The following is a 14,079-nucleotide window of genomic DNA, read 5'->3' as shown; positions in this document are numbered from 1 at the left end:
TATTTGAATAATTTACGTTATTACCCTAATAAACTTTTTACGTAAATATTTAATGGCACGCATTTTGACCTGTGAAATGTACCCGGTGAGTTCGCAAGGCGTGTCCACCTGGAATGAATTCTGAGGACACCACGAGATTCGAATGATCAATTTTGAAAGTCTCCGACGAAGTGCACTCACCTTCCAATTACTTTCGTGCTTCTATCTAAAAAAAAAAAAATGGTCGTTTTCTTAAAGAAATAAGTGGAACAAAACTCCATTTTGACCGCAGCTTTGACGGCGTATTTCTCGAACCCAGTGCCATTCTCAGAATTCGTTCTGGCAAAACTCATTAGCTGTATACAATTCGTAGATTGAAATATGTGGCGCAAAGTAACTATTCAAAAATACATTGCCGTAATTACGGTAATTATTCAAAAAAAGATTTATATTTTCAATGAAGTAATGGGCTCCTCACTGAGTAATTTAGATCAAGGCGTAGCGTTGTGCTATTTCCCACGGGCAATTTGTAAAAATTTGCGGAGTTAAAAAAGAACACCCTTGTAATTCATCAGTGCAGGTCAGTTTATGGCCTCAAAAAGAAAAACAACAACAAGGTTAGGAATTATCTTTTGCTTAGTTTTGTAGACCAGCACTCTTTGTGCGCTATGTAATGTTTCGCACGCTATGTTTTCCTATATCTTTATTTATTGTATTGGGTTTTGCACGATTTCCACAAGTTGTCGTTTTTCAGAACTATTGCTGATTGTTTCGCCATTACTGAAAATAATGCACATATATGTTGTAAAGAAATCTTTAGCTTATATTACCTACTGCAATTTTCAATTAATCTTACTAGTCTGATATTTACGCGTTATTCCGCTGTGTGCTCGTTTCTTTCCGCATCTGAGCACAACATAGGTAGGGCGGCCTTCGTAAGGCAGTTTCATCTGTGCTTAGTCGCTTTAGCGCAGGCAACTTATGTCTAAATAAACACCAGTGAATATACAGCGTTTCATTTTTTCTTGTGCTGTTCGAGGACATAACACGCCTAATATGAGGCTTGTTTATGCAACGTTATTTTCCTTCCTACACAGGGCGAGCGGAGGAGGCAATGACGCAATACCAGCAAGCCCTAGATCTCCAGCAAAATCACACCGTGGCTCTCCTTAACGCTGCCAGAAGCCTCCGGAGTATGAACCTCAACATGCAGGCAGAGAGTCTATACAAGAGGTACGCTAATAGATTGCTCTTGTGACGCATAAAATACAGACTAAAAACAAATTATTGGGAAAACAAAGGCATCTACGAACGAACCGAAACCTGGGGAAGTTGGTACGGATTTACCATAAAAACCGCGCCAACAAAAGGGGGACGCCAGCAGACTGTGTTACGGCTTGCCTTCATCGCAGGTTCATCGGCGCTTTGCTCGAAATACGAAAGAGCATGTTTGCGGTAACGGTAGGGTCCTTCTCTAAGTCACTCGATGTATCTAGATTATCATGTCGCATTAAAAATTTTTTTATTGTAACCTGAGATTGGCCACGATAACTTACGGTAATAGTGGGGCCCTTTCGTAACTCACTGGATGTATCTAGAATATCATGTTACATTTAAAATGTTTCTTTTAACCTGAGAAGGGCCATAAAACATATTTTGCAGGCTGTATTCTGCAATGAATGTCAAATGATATGCATGCCACAGCAACCTGGCGAAACCTATGTGCATTTGGGAACGGTATAAAATTTGTATTTTATGTTCTTTTATATCTCAGTCGAACCAAACAACCTAGCCTGGCAGCACTCAATGCACTCAGTAGTGACAAAATAAATAAGACCGGCATCAGCTACCTCGGAGTGATTGAAGCCATTCTCGAAGGCCGTGCTTTTGTGTACGGCCTGTACCGAAAGCGATTGCGAAACCTCGAAATGCCTCATTGCTGCTCTCCATCGTTTCCCTTTTGCATCTACGTCTGGGTGGTCGGCTGCTGCTTTCTTTTACCGCGAGTATGAAGGAATCGCGAGCACGATTCGAAGGTGACACCTTGCTTCGCAGTTTGGGGTTGAGGGCGTGCGGAGCCAAACATCCTCGAATGCTGCCTCGATCTTGCTCGAATGATGTTGCTTGATGTTGCTCGAACATCCTTGATGTTGCATAGAATTCTTTACGAGCACACGACACTGCGTCGGCTCCAAATTCCTCATGCCACAAAGTCATTGGAAAAATCATGGAGGAAGGAAAAAAGGATAGGAGGGCGCATACCGCAACGCGATTGAAGCCAAACCAGTCGGCCTAACACGTGATCGCACGTCAAAGTGCGCAGTTGGCTTTAGTATTCCAGCTCTACAGGCAGAGCCACGTCAGGGCGGCCGCACATGCGTGCACGGAATAAAAACTACTGGCATAGCTACTTCGAACCAAACGTCAAAGCAAATCTCGATTCTTGGTCTGTGATATCGACGCAGGAGGTCACGTGTTGGGCCACCACTGTGGCTTCATGGGGCGTTCGCTTGCCAAAGCTGGCTGCATGACGTAATGCTCCCTCCTATATTTTTGCTTCCTCCATGGTAAAAATAGTGGGCGTGCCTCCTGGGGAAGGGGGTTAGAGGCAGCAAGCGCAAACAGAAATTTTGACTTAAAACGCACATTAAGATCCAGTCTTTTGCATGTATAGCCATATCGAGCCCGAAGCTCCCGGCTACAATGATAAACTGAGAATGGTCAGACGGCCGTGTAATTTCCTCCTTAAAAGCAACGCGTGATATTAAAAGATGGCCAAATCGATGGTACCTGTCCGGCGTTTGGGTGGATAAAGCGTGTGCGAAAATTGCAATGTTTTGAAACGTATTAGGAAGTTTCGCTGCTGCAAACTTGTGAAATTGTAAACACTGTATTCGTGATTGCTCAGCTACAAATCTTGGGAATCAGACTGGAAACACGAAGGTCACGTTGCAATTTGCACTCGAATTCATGTTTCAAGAAAAGGCATAATCGCGTGCGCTGCTGTCTGGACACAGTCGTGAGATATGCTATTTGTTATTATTATAAATATACTCTGAAATATTTTATTTCCATGTTATTTAGTATAGATTTCTTTTCTGGTCCTTCACATCTTGCTTTGAGGTTGTAATACAGCGATTATAAAATGAATAATTTCAAATAATTGAAAGCTTGAAAGCTGGATTTTTACGAACATGCCAAATAAGCGCTGTAACCCATCTTTTTAGGCTTAAACTCATGTTTTGAATTGTGGTCATATAGAGAAGTGGGAGGACACTAATAATACATAGAACGCAGTGAAAGTACGTGTTTTGCGATCCTTGACCTACACAAAACGGACGCGGCATCATCTCTTTAGAGTATTTTCTGGTGTTACTCAATATCTTAAAAGGCAACACAGAATAAATAGGAGACTACCACTGCTTGAACCAAATTCAATAGATACTAGAAGAAGCTGTTGCAAACACGTTTGCTTTAAATAGCGATTTAAGCATTCCTATGCGTGAACTAGGCTTCTGTGCGCGACCTCTCAAAGTTTTTTTTCTTGAACAGGGCACTCGCTGTTGAGCCAGACCCTCAAGTGATGGACAACCTGGCTGTGTTCTACGTCAATGCTGGTCGCCTGGACGAAGCAAGGCAGCTATTCGAAGAAATTCATCGGCTTTTCCCAGAGCATCGCGACAGCAAGGTTCACCATGTGAGGGCCTTCAGAAAGTGGAGCTCTGTTTTGAAAAATACAACTCTATTTCTACCCAAATAACGTTACTAGCTTAGTAAAGCAAAGCTACTTTTCTCTACTTTAATTATTGACTTTTGGGAGAAATCTGCCCAAATGAAAAAGAATGATACAACCGATTAATTACCGAAAAATTGATAAATGATAAACTAGCGATAGAGATGAAAACGTCTGCAAGTATGCTTCAGTGATTATTTACATATTAGAAACGTTGGTCTGAGATGCTTGAGGATGAACAACTGAAGCATAAAATCTGCAGAAGTCTTCTCTCGGTAGTTATGCTTGTACTTTAAGCCACGAATGCATAAAAAAGTACGCAGTTTCTCCCGAAAGGCGAAGAACCAAGTGCGATAGCAAAGTAGTAGATAACTATATGAAGTAAGGATAGTTGTCTTATCGGCAGCACAAACTTGCAAGCATTTGCTTACTAAATCAACAAGCACGCTGTCACGCGTGCGCAGGTAAACATGAACACATCTCGCTCGATGACCGCGCAAACGCGCTATCAAAATGCTGGGGTGAGGAATCGCGGCAGCAGCAGCGATCGAATTGACCATCGTTCATCTCTCGCTTCATCGCGAACAAAACGTCGAAAGCATAGCGCATACGAAACAACCGGCACTACGCGCACTCTGCAAACGTCGCAGATCGTTGTCAAGATACGGTGCCCGCACGGCCGCGCCGTAAGCAGCAGCCACCGCAGAAGAACCCCCTCCCTTCCTCTGTCGCCTCTCCCACGTGCTTCGCGCGCGACCGAAATTGGCGCGCTTCCTCGCTCGCGCACTCGAGATTGAGCCGCCTTCTCAGGCTCACCCTTGCACACTTTCACTCGCACATACGGCATACGGCGCGCGGCGACGATTTTATCACCCTTGGACTTCATCCGAAACCTCAGGGTGACGGCGACGGCAGAAATGCGCATTGAGTTCCCATATAATTGCTATAGCAATAAAGAGTTTCAATGCTTGCATGTACTTAAGAAATCTTGTATATTGGGTACTCTATAAATACTCGTATTTTGAAGTCAGGGAACATTGTACAGACAGCAGAGTAAAAAAAAATTAAATTAAATTATGGGGTTTTACGTGCCAAAACCACTTTCTGATTATGAGGCACGCCGTAGTGGAGGACTCCGGAAATTTCAACCACCTGGGGTTCTTTAACGTGCACCTAAATCTAAGCACACGGGTGTTTTCGCATTTCGCCCCCATCGAAATGCGGCCGCCGTGGCCGGGATTCGATCCCGCGACCTCGTGCTCAGCAGCCCAACACCATAGCCGACAGACAGCAGAGTAGCGCGAACTTGCAGAATCATGCCCCAATATGCAAAGAAACTCTCTCACTTTTGATGGCGACGCCTCTGGTGTTGACGCTCTTCGGCGTCTATGCTTGTAGTGTTGTTTAGGGGTGTGCGAATGTTCGGAACTTTGAAATAACGAATCAAAGAGTGTACTATTTGATTCGGTCTTCGCATCGAATAGTCGCTATTCGTAAATGCCATTATTTTACAGTTAGTTGCAGAATATTTCAAAACGTCAATTGCTCCCAGTTAAACATGAATTTGGAGCAGAAGTACGGTAAACTTTCACCCCGCGGGGCATGGTATAGACATTAGTTATGAGAACCTCCGTAGTGGAGAAGGCTACGTGGCTTAAGCAGCCATATTTTACAGGTTACATATACAGCGATCGTTCGCACAATCTCAAGGGTCCGGTGCATGCGAATAAACTGCTTGTTCGATCCTGATGATTCATTCTAGCTTTTAACAAACAACGCTTCTTAGCGTGCTATCTAATGATAGAAACTTGCTAACTTTAATACTGGGGATGTGAAGATCCATTTATATTATTTGTCATAACGGCTGTTCATTGTTCGAAAACTATTCGAAAACTATCCGATATTTGATTCGAGTCTTACACAATCCGATATGTACAAGATTTGGTCTCAAAAATCACATTTAGCTTACCCGTTGTCATGTGTTGTGAAAAGCTAAGACCGTTGTATCCGCCTGAGATAAAATAATGTTGACAATTCTTATTTTCTTTTATTTGACTCACATTTTCGTAAGGCATATTAAAAAAAATACTTTGGCGATCGAGAAAGCATGACGGAAACTTCGGCGCTACGCAAAACATGCGTTTTTAAACAGAAGGAAGTGTATTCCGAGGCGTTGAGTGCATGCTTTCGCAAACATGCTGACGTAAGATAACTGTTTAGGCGTCCCCGTTTCGCTTTAACGTTGCGCGCCAAAATATGCCTTCCTGGGTGATTTAAAGATAATGCATTCTTCATTGATGGTTATGGGGCGGCAGCTAACTTTACGTTTTCTATTCAAGCTAAGCTTGTATTCGCTCAGAAGTGGCATTGTAGTGGGTGCGCAAAAAAAAAAAATGCAGTGGCTCCCAGAGCAGACCAGCTGCGGGAAAGGGCGGTTTGATGGGCTGACAGCTGCGCCGGCGCCGAAGCGTGAGTCATTGGCAAGGCTTCCAGCTGCACAGGCGCGCGCTCGCGCCACGCGCGCTACCAATCAGAGCCGTTTCGCTTCCACCGGGGAGGGAAAGAGCAGGAAAGCGTATCGCGCGCGCTGCGCCGGCTTCGTTTCCGCTCAATTCAGTCTTGGAAAACGCATGGTATGGCGAGGTGTTGTGCGTTCCCCCGAGGAATTGGCAGCCTTCGACGAGCGGGTGCTAGAAGTCGCCCGTGAGAGGGTTCGCCGTCGGCGCGCCGATCCAGCCGTTAAGGGCTAAATATAGTCCGACGTAGCATGAGAGCGCGCACACGTTACGCTACTTTGGCGAGAACAACATCGTCTATAGTTCGACCGATGGTTCGACGCACTGGCGCAGCCAACGTAGCCGGAGGCTACGGAAGCGCTACGACGCGCCCGGCGTCGAGCGATGTTCCCCTGCGCGCTTATGCCGTCCGACTATAAACGCGCCTTTATAACCGCCCGAGCCCAGGCAATCCGACAGCAACCAGAAGATTCTGAGCTGAAGGAACGGGAGGCCGAAGCAATCCGGCACCTTTACTTGAGGGTTACTTAACCGTGGGGAAGGTCAGGTGCACGCAGGACAAGCTTCGCGTATCTCGATTTTCCGGTATCGGAACGGTTGGTCATTTCTATGTTTTCATTTCCAGGCTCAGCTTCTCATTAGGCTCCGAAGCTTCCGAGCGGCTGAAGACCTCCTCCTGGACGTCATAGAGAACAACAGCACCGACAGAGGGGCCTTGCATACGGCAGCGCTTTTATACAACCACATCAACCGCACAGTCGAGGTACCTTTTACCTTTATATGAAACTGATTCATGACGATTTTGTTTTAGGAAGAATAGCATAAACATCCGACTCTGCAGAATACATAAGATACCTAGACGAGTGTGCTCCCAGCATGCCTGCGTTTGAAAGTCCTACTCTTCATTTTTCCTCGTGGCGATCGTAGAAACTAATCAATGGTTCTTACCTTGTATGCGTTCTGAAAGGTTAGATAGTGTAATAGAATCGCTAATCCCGCTATCGTTTTACGATGGTCACCTTTTGTGCCACTCAAAGAACATTATCCTTTAAGGGAATTCAAATAGTTGATTTTGTGTCACCTGTCATTTGTGAATAGCATTGTGCAGGCGCTATGATTTTTGCTTTAATGCGACCGACACAGCTAACTGTATGCGTAGCAATAAATCTGCAAGAAGGTTAACTTCCCGAAAGACTTAGCCACACAATTTGTTGCATCGTGCGGTGAATTTTACCCCACACTTTGAATTGCAGGACGGGCGCAATGACTGCGAACGCTTTTTTATCAGATTCAATTCTCCTAATTCATTTGAAGTTCATTTGAAGTTGGCGGTGAATTATCTGTCATTTCCACTATGTCTCAATGTTACACAGTTATCTGTGTATTTTCCACTAGGAGCTGCACTTACCACTAGGCTTATATGCGGCGAACTGTGAAAACGGCTTGAATTACGGATAATTTTGCCATACATTTAAAATGAATAACGCCGTCAAACCAACAATGCTGAGTATTAGTCGCATTTCGCCCAAGGATAAGCAGAGTAGTTGCCACAGGCTTTTAAATGTTTTGTGACATCGCAGGCCCTGGACTACATACTGAAGGCTCTAAAGCTGTGCGGCGTCGATGAACCGCACTGTGCAAGAATACACAGCGATCACGGCGACATACTCAAGGACATAGGTGACCTCAGCTCGTCCGCACAGGTCGGTGCACTGAGCGTGGTAATCTTTATGATACTATTTAAGGCAAGTTTTCGGGTGTGAAAGTAATTAGCCCGAACAACCTATTCCCTTACAGCCAAAGTAATAAGCATGATCTCGTATGATGTTCTTAGCTTGCTTCGTTACAGGCTGATAAAATAGTAATGAGGCGATTTGTTTTAGCTCGTTTTCGCGTTAGGTAGATGGGTAGACAGCTGTAGTAAGCTGGCGATTGAAGATGATGGAAGAAAAGCGCTAACTTCGAAATCTAGCATTGGTAAATTGGACCACTTCTTCAATCTGGCTAGATATTTATATGAAATTTAGCAATGCTGCGCCCTAATGATGAGCGAAAATTTTCAAAATGATAAGAATTGTAATTTCATTGCTAACTGTTATAGTCATATTGCCGTAAAAACATAAATCGTTGGTTATGCGATGACAGACGTTCTGCAACTATGTTTTCGCATGACAGAACTAATCTTATTCCCTGTTTACTATGTCTGTGATGTTGCGTTGTAGGCGATGCCAACCACTTTCACAAAACGCGATGTTCGCGTTCAACCCCCCCCCCCCCCCCCCCGCCCCCTTCCCTGTCACATAGAACGGCAAATAAATATCGGACAAATGCCATTTTTCTAAAAAGCGATTTGCGCTTCAGCCGTACAGATATTTATGCTAATGCACAGGCGAGAACCTATTTTGTTATGACTCGGAATGTTTGTTTCCCGAAGAACAACAACAATCAAAAAGCGAGAAACATTGAAAAAAATAAGTTCTTTTCTTTTTTCAGAGTTACGAAGTCGCTATTCGTCTCGATCCAGATCTCGCTCATGCTCATTTGAACCTTGCCGTGATAAGACACCTAGAGGTGAGTACCGATATTGCGATTCTTAAGTAACATTGCCTTTTTTTTCTGAAAACTACACGTAACTATTAATTATTCCATAAAGTGCGTCATGTAAAATGTACGCAGATTTCTATTACAGTCTCTGTAGTATACCGTCTGAGCGTAAAATAATGATCACTCCAAGGTACATGGACCACAGGAATCGGTGTAGCAGTAAATAACCAGTATTACGTGTGCCACGAGTATAACGGGTAATATTAGAAGCAATATAACAGCATTTAGGGCACTGGTATTACGCCAAATGGGGGTCAACCTTCGCGGTGTTTTCTTACGATAGTTACACACTTTGGACTGCATGAATCTCTGTCTGCATGTAGAGTTGAGCCTTAGCCCTCTAGTCACGTATATTAAGAGAAAGTTGTTAAAACAAATAAATACTTTGCAGTAGTAAATCTGCAATGACGTACCCCGTCGAATTTACTACACAGCGGTATCGAAGCATTACGCGTTATAACAGCTTCTAGTTTATATCGTTTCTTCTTAAAAATTGCGACCGTAATGGAAAAGACTTAAATGTTTTTCTCTTCTTAAAAGCTTTTTTTAACCATTTCAATGTTATTGACCTAAGGGTATGTTTTCGCGTTTCTGTCTTATGTCACTGACGTATTCTTACGTTCTCCACTCTCTCCCCTCGGATAACATGAGCGCAGTTTTCATTAACCATATCGTTTATTCCCCTCTGCATAATCAAAAATAAACACTTCTTTTCATTTTATAATATCCGACAAGAACAACCGACGGCGTGGGTGCGTTAGTTCTGAAAAAATTGGCACTAAAAGGTTTTATGAATCAAGAAGCCCAAAGACAAAGAGAAAATTTACTTTCTGCTACTCCGCCACCATGTCTGGGGCTGTTTAGAGGCTCATAGCCGGTAACTAGCCTCATATATTTGTATAACTGGTCTAATTGTTTAGCAATGATAGTTGCTCGGTAGCCCAACATGCGGTGGTGCTTCTAATATACTTTAAATGCTTGTGTTCTTGTCAATAGCCCCTCATTTTTATTAGATCTTCTTGCTAACTTTATATGCAACGTCAGAAGTAGAATGCATCATTGCAAACGCTAGCTGAGGTGGCACTGACATCAAGATATAAGCGCAGAGTACTTTTGCGAGATATTTCTTGTCACCCCTGAAGATAAAGCTTATGAAACCGGAATTATTCTTTTTTAATAACATTTTTTTTGCTCTGTTTAAATTTTCTGCAGCTGCGTTAATTTTTTTCTTGTGTTCCGAATCAGTATTTCACTTCATGCCACATCTTCTCCCTCGGCACCCCCCCTCCCTCTTGTGTGAGAGCTCACAGGGACTGCTGTCTTTTTATTCTAGTAATATGTGCGATTGTGAATTTTCATTCCAGAGCGACTATCCAGGCGCATTTCGGCACTACCAGGTGGCCCTGTCTCTCGATCCAAAGAACAAGCTCATCATAGACAACATGGCCAAGTTAAGGCGGCGGATCACTAGGCCACTGCCTTTCCACGATTGCGTTTAAAGCTAATGCGTCGTCGAAATGCATTTACCGTGCTGCTCTTTCTGCATAGTGGCGTTCATATTTTGACGGCACCTTACCACTGGATTCCCACTCTATCGCTTTCGATGTATTGCAAATTTGTCACGCAAAATGCAGACGTCTGGTGAAGGTAGTTGAAGGGTAGTACAATGACACCAGGGACCGCAACAACAGTTCTGGTGTTCTAATTTTATTTTTTTACATAAAATTGTGCTCTTGAACATCCCGTCTCGTTCCAGAGAGCTGTTAAGGCCACCTACAAATCTGATCTAGACTGCAATTTCCCGTCTGATTGCAAAGATGACAACTTTCCAAAAGTGTTCTTCGGAGCCTGGTAATTCTGTCGGCTGCAGATAGCCGAAAACAGCGAACAGCCTACGTCACAAGCCCTTTCTGGTAAATGCGTGGTGTAGTGATTATTTAGGCCTTCGTACCATATTGATTTGCCATTTCAGCATTTAAATCAATTTTAATATTTGTCTAATACATGATTCTCAAGAGTTTTCTTTGTATTCTCACATTTTCTTTTTTTATTTAGTCGGAAAAATATTACTCTTCATAAGCTTGGTCTCATGAGTTACGGATGTTATTTGACAAAAAAATATCATCACAATCACTTTATGCTGAGTTTCTGCCCCGACAAAAGTCAACCTGGGCCTCGAATGCCAGTGGTGGCACAGAAGCCGACAGCTGCCGGTACGAAATTTCTTAGGCAGATGTTGGCGGCTTCTGTATCGAATGTGAACGACAGTAAGTGAAGACTCTGATCCTCGGTCATATAGGCCTGCCCTTGCGCCTTTCCCAGCAGAAAAAGAAAGTGGACATGAGAATCTTTCCTACGGAGTGTGTCATGTTTGTTGTCGTGCTCGTTTGCCTATTCCTTGCCGCAAGCTCTGTAATTCCTGTGAACTACCACTTTTTTTCGAGCAGTGGCATAAGACTATGCAACAACGTGCCTAGATTTCCTACTCTCATGTTAGTGAGTGCGACATTGCAGTGTTACTCTCAAAGTGTGACAGATTTGCTCAGGTGGGTTGCTGTGTGACAGGACGTGATGGAGCGTTTTTATTGGCGCGCCCGGATTAAGTGGGTGGAAGTGAGGAACGCCGAACTGACAACTGAGGCATACAACGCAAACATTGTGAAATAAAATGTCTGATTTCATATTCACATGTAGTGCGCTTGAGTATTGATTGAATTTACATAAGGTGGAAGTGTCTTCGAAGCTGGCGCATTGTCTAGTAACGGGGCGTCGTGAAAAAAATGTGTCTAAGGGTGCTCGATCAAGTCTATACTGGTAGTGGGTATAAATTATAGTTTCAGCGAATTTTACACATTCGGGAAATTCCACGACTGCCAATTTGGTGTACATTAGGAATTCTATACAGAAAATGATTTCTTTCACTATCTGGCATGTGTTTACGCCGGTTAAATCAGTATAGCGCTCTAGAAGCAGCCTGATGCTTGCGTATGGCAAGGAATCACGTGTTTATGTTTGGCAGTTGACTTCGTCGCTGCAGTTTACACCCCTGCTAAAGAAATGGAGACTAAAGATTCCACAATTATATACAATCTGCGTTCCAGGCATCGGCGATTCAGGAGCTGATTGTACGATTTTCGTCAGCCGGCATTTGAAACTATGGAATCATATGTTCAAGCATGCGTTTAAGGACAGCTCCTCATTGCATAATTGTGCCATACATGGACAGCGTCAGTACCTGTTCCGAAATAATGTCAGACAGAGCTCGCCGACATACACGGTCTTGTTACATGTGTTTAGGAGCACCACGGTAGATTGCTACAGCGCTGGGTTAAGTCGTGGATGTTAAGTGTGCATGCCTGAAAGTTCATGTGATTTCTTTCCCACCTAGTGGCTACAAGCTGAATTTTCATTGACGTCGGAAGCTGAAAACGTTTCGATGTCGCGCTGTGCGAAAAGATGTATCCTGTGTGTGACATGCCCAGGGATATTACTCTTTCAAAACCCTTTGGGTTAATCTGGAGTGATAAAATGTGTGAGCGACAGGGATTGGATTAAATCGGTACAGTTCGAGGCAACGTAAAAGAATACGACGACGAAGGGTCATGAAAGAGTGTGCCCTTTTACGTGGCTGGTAGACGAAACGAATGATTGCTCAAGTTGGATCTTGTGATATGACAGAGAAAATAAAGCGCAAATAAGCCAACCAAGGCTTTGAAAACACTTCTTTCGGAGTGTGCTAAAAGAAACAACGCCATGTTATCTTTTTTTTTCTTTTGGTTTTGCTATTTCTTGCAAATTGTAATCGGTGTTGTCTCACTGGCGTAACTTTGTGAGTGCGTGCCCTTTGTACAAAGCAAGCGGGCTGTCCAAGATTCAATGTCAGTTTTAACAAACTGTTCTTGGCAGCTGACTTCTTAGCAAGAAATTTGATGGTGGTATCTTCGTGCCGTAGATGTTTATCGTACCTAAAATATTTCGCGCATTGAATATGTTGCCTTCCTTCCACTATAGCTGCAAAGTGACATCTTGGTTGCAAGATGACCTCGCAAGAGCCGTTACTCACGTCGCCTTACTTCGTCAGAGCCTAGCAAGGGTAGCTCCCCTTTCATAAAGAGTGTTTCACTGTGTCAAGAATTTGTCAACTGTCGCGAATGCTAGGTATTCATCGATATTGTTGCTTGCCGACACGGAGTCATTTCAACCAAAAAGTTGTGTTTTTTATAGGCCACAAGCAATGATATACATCATCGAGCCGTGCATGGTTCTCATGGTTTTGCATCTGTGAGAGTGACCCGTTTTCTTACCATCCAATAACTGAATCTTAGTCTGAAAGAGTTATTTTTTTCCTGTAGCCCAATGAACTGAAATGGCCAGTGACTCTGCCCCGCACGTATGCTTGTCTGTCGTCACGTATAAGAGTGCCATTGTTGGGAGTTATCTTTTCACATGTGTGGCTGAGTGTTGTTTGTGCGTAACAAGTTTGCAGAAAAATGTCATCCTGTCATGTTATCCCACATTTTGGAAGAAAAAAGCGAAGCTTTCAAAGAAATTATTGTGCCATGTGTGTGTGTTCATTGCTGTGTTCTTGCATTCCTACCCATTTCATCACGCTAGAGAAATTCTATCTTTTGATTTTCACATTCATTTTTTTTACACTTGGAAAGCAACTTGCCACATTAGATTAACAGTGCTGATGTATAGCGCTGCTGAAAAAATAAATTAGTACAGAAATAAACAAATTTTCAAAGACATGCCAGCCTCATAATAAGTGATCATTGGCTATTGTGTTCGACCAGAAAAGCTAGAGCAATTGGCTTTAATTTGGCCTCGATTATAAGTCTTTCGAAAAACACAGTGAAATGCCATGTGCTTTGTTGACAAAGATTCGTTGTTGAGTTCACGAGAGAGACAAAATAAAAGAAATACACAGCTGGTGTGACGTCACACCGACCGTAGCGCCCCTGGTGAGAGGAGCGGGAGTTAGGCCGCCGTTGGTGGCTACTGCCTCGCCTCGCGACGGCGTGATATGGGGCCCCGTTTTTACACAGCTGGTGTGACGTCACTCTAGGTCACGTGGTGTGACGTCACGCAGCGAGGTCACGCTAAAGGTCAATGGTGCCTACCACCGCCTCGCCACGGAACGGGCTGAAGTGCGACCTAAAGTAGTATTGCTTCGCAATAAAAAGATACATAGGAGGATAACCAGGTCGCGCCTGGTTTGCCTCCTTACACTGGTGCAGGGGTGGT

The 14,079-nt window shown here is 43.7% G+C and overlaps 1 protein-coding gene across 1 annotated transcript in view; it reads left to right on the top strand.

Annotated features, from left to right (window-relative positions):
- The window catches only part of LOC126518358 (protein O-mannosyl-transferase TMTC1-like), a 120,058-nt gene extending 106,475 nt beyond the window's left edge, over positions 1-13,583 (top strand). The window contains exons 13-18 of the mRNA XM_050168214.3: positions 1,077-1,212; positions 3,532-3,676; positions 6,854-6,991; positions 7,809-7,931; positions 8,722-8,799; positions 10,197-13,583. Coding sequence (XP_050024171.3) covers positions 1,077-1,212; positions 3,532-3,676; positions 6,854-6,991; positions 7,809-7,931; positions 8,722-8,799; positions 10,197-10,331 — 755 coding nt within the window. The 3' untranslated portion in view covers positions 10,332-13,583. The remainder of the gene's footprint in view (positions 1-1,076; positions 1,213-3,531; positions 3,677-6,853; positions 6,992-7,808; positions 7,932-8,721; positions 8,800-10,196) is intronic.
- The last annotated feature ends 496 nt before the right edge of the window (positions 13,584-14,079 follow it).

The sequence above is a fragment of the Dermacentor andersoni genome, chromosome 11, assembly GCF_023375885.2.
Source record: "Dermacentor andersoni chromosome 11, qqDerAnde1_hic_scaffold, whole genome shotgun sequence".
NCBI lineage: Eukaryota > Metazoa > Arthropoda > Arachnida > Ixodida > Ixodidae > Dermacentor > Dermacentor andersoni.
The sequence above is the reverse complement of the archived record's forward strand: the minus strand, read 5'-3'. Positions and strand labels throughout refer to the sequence as shown.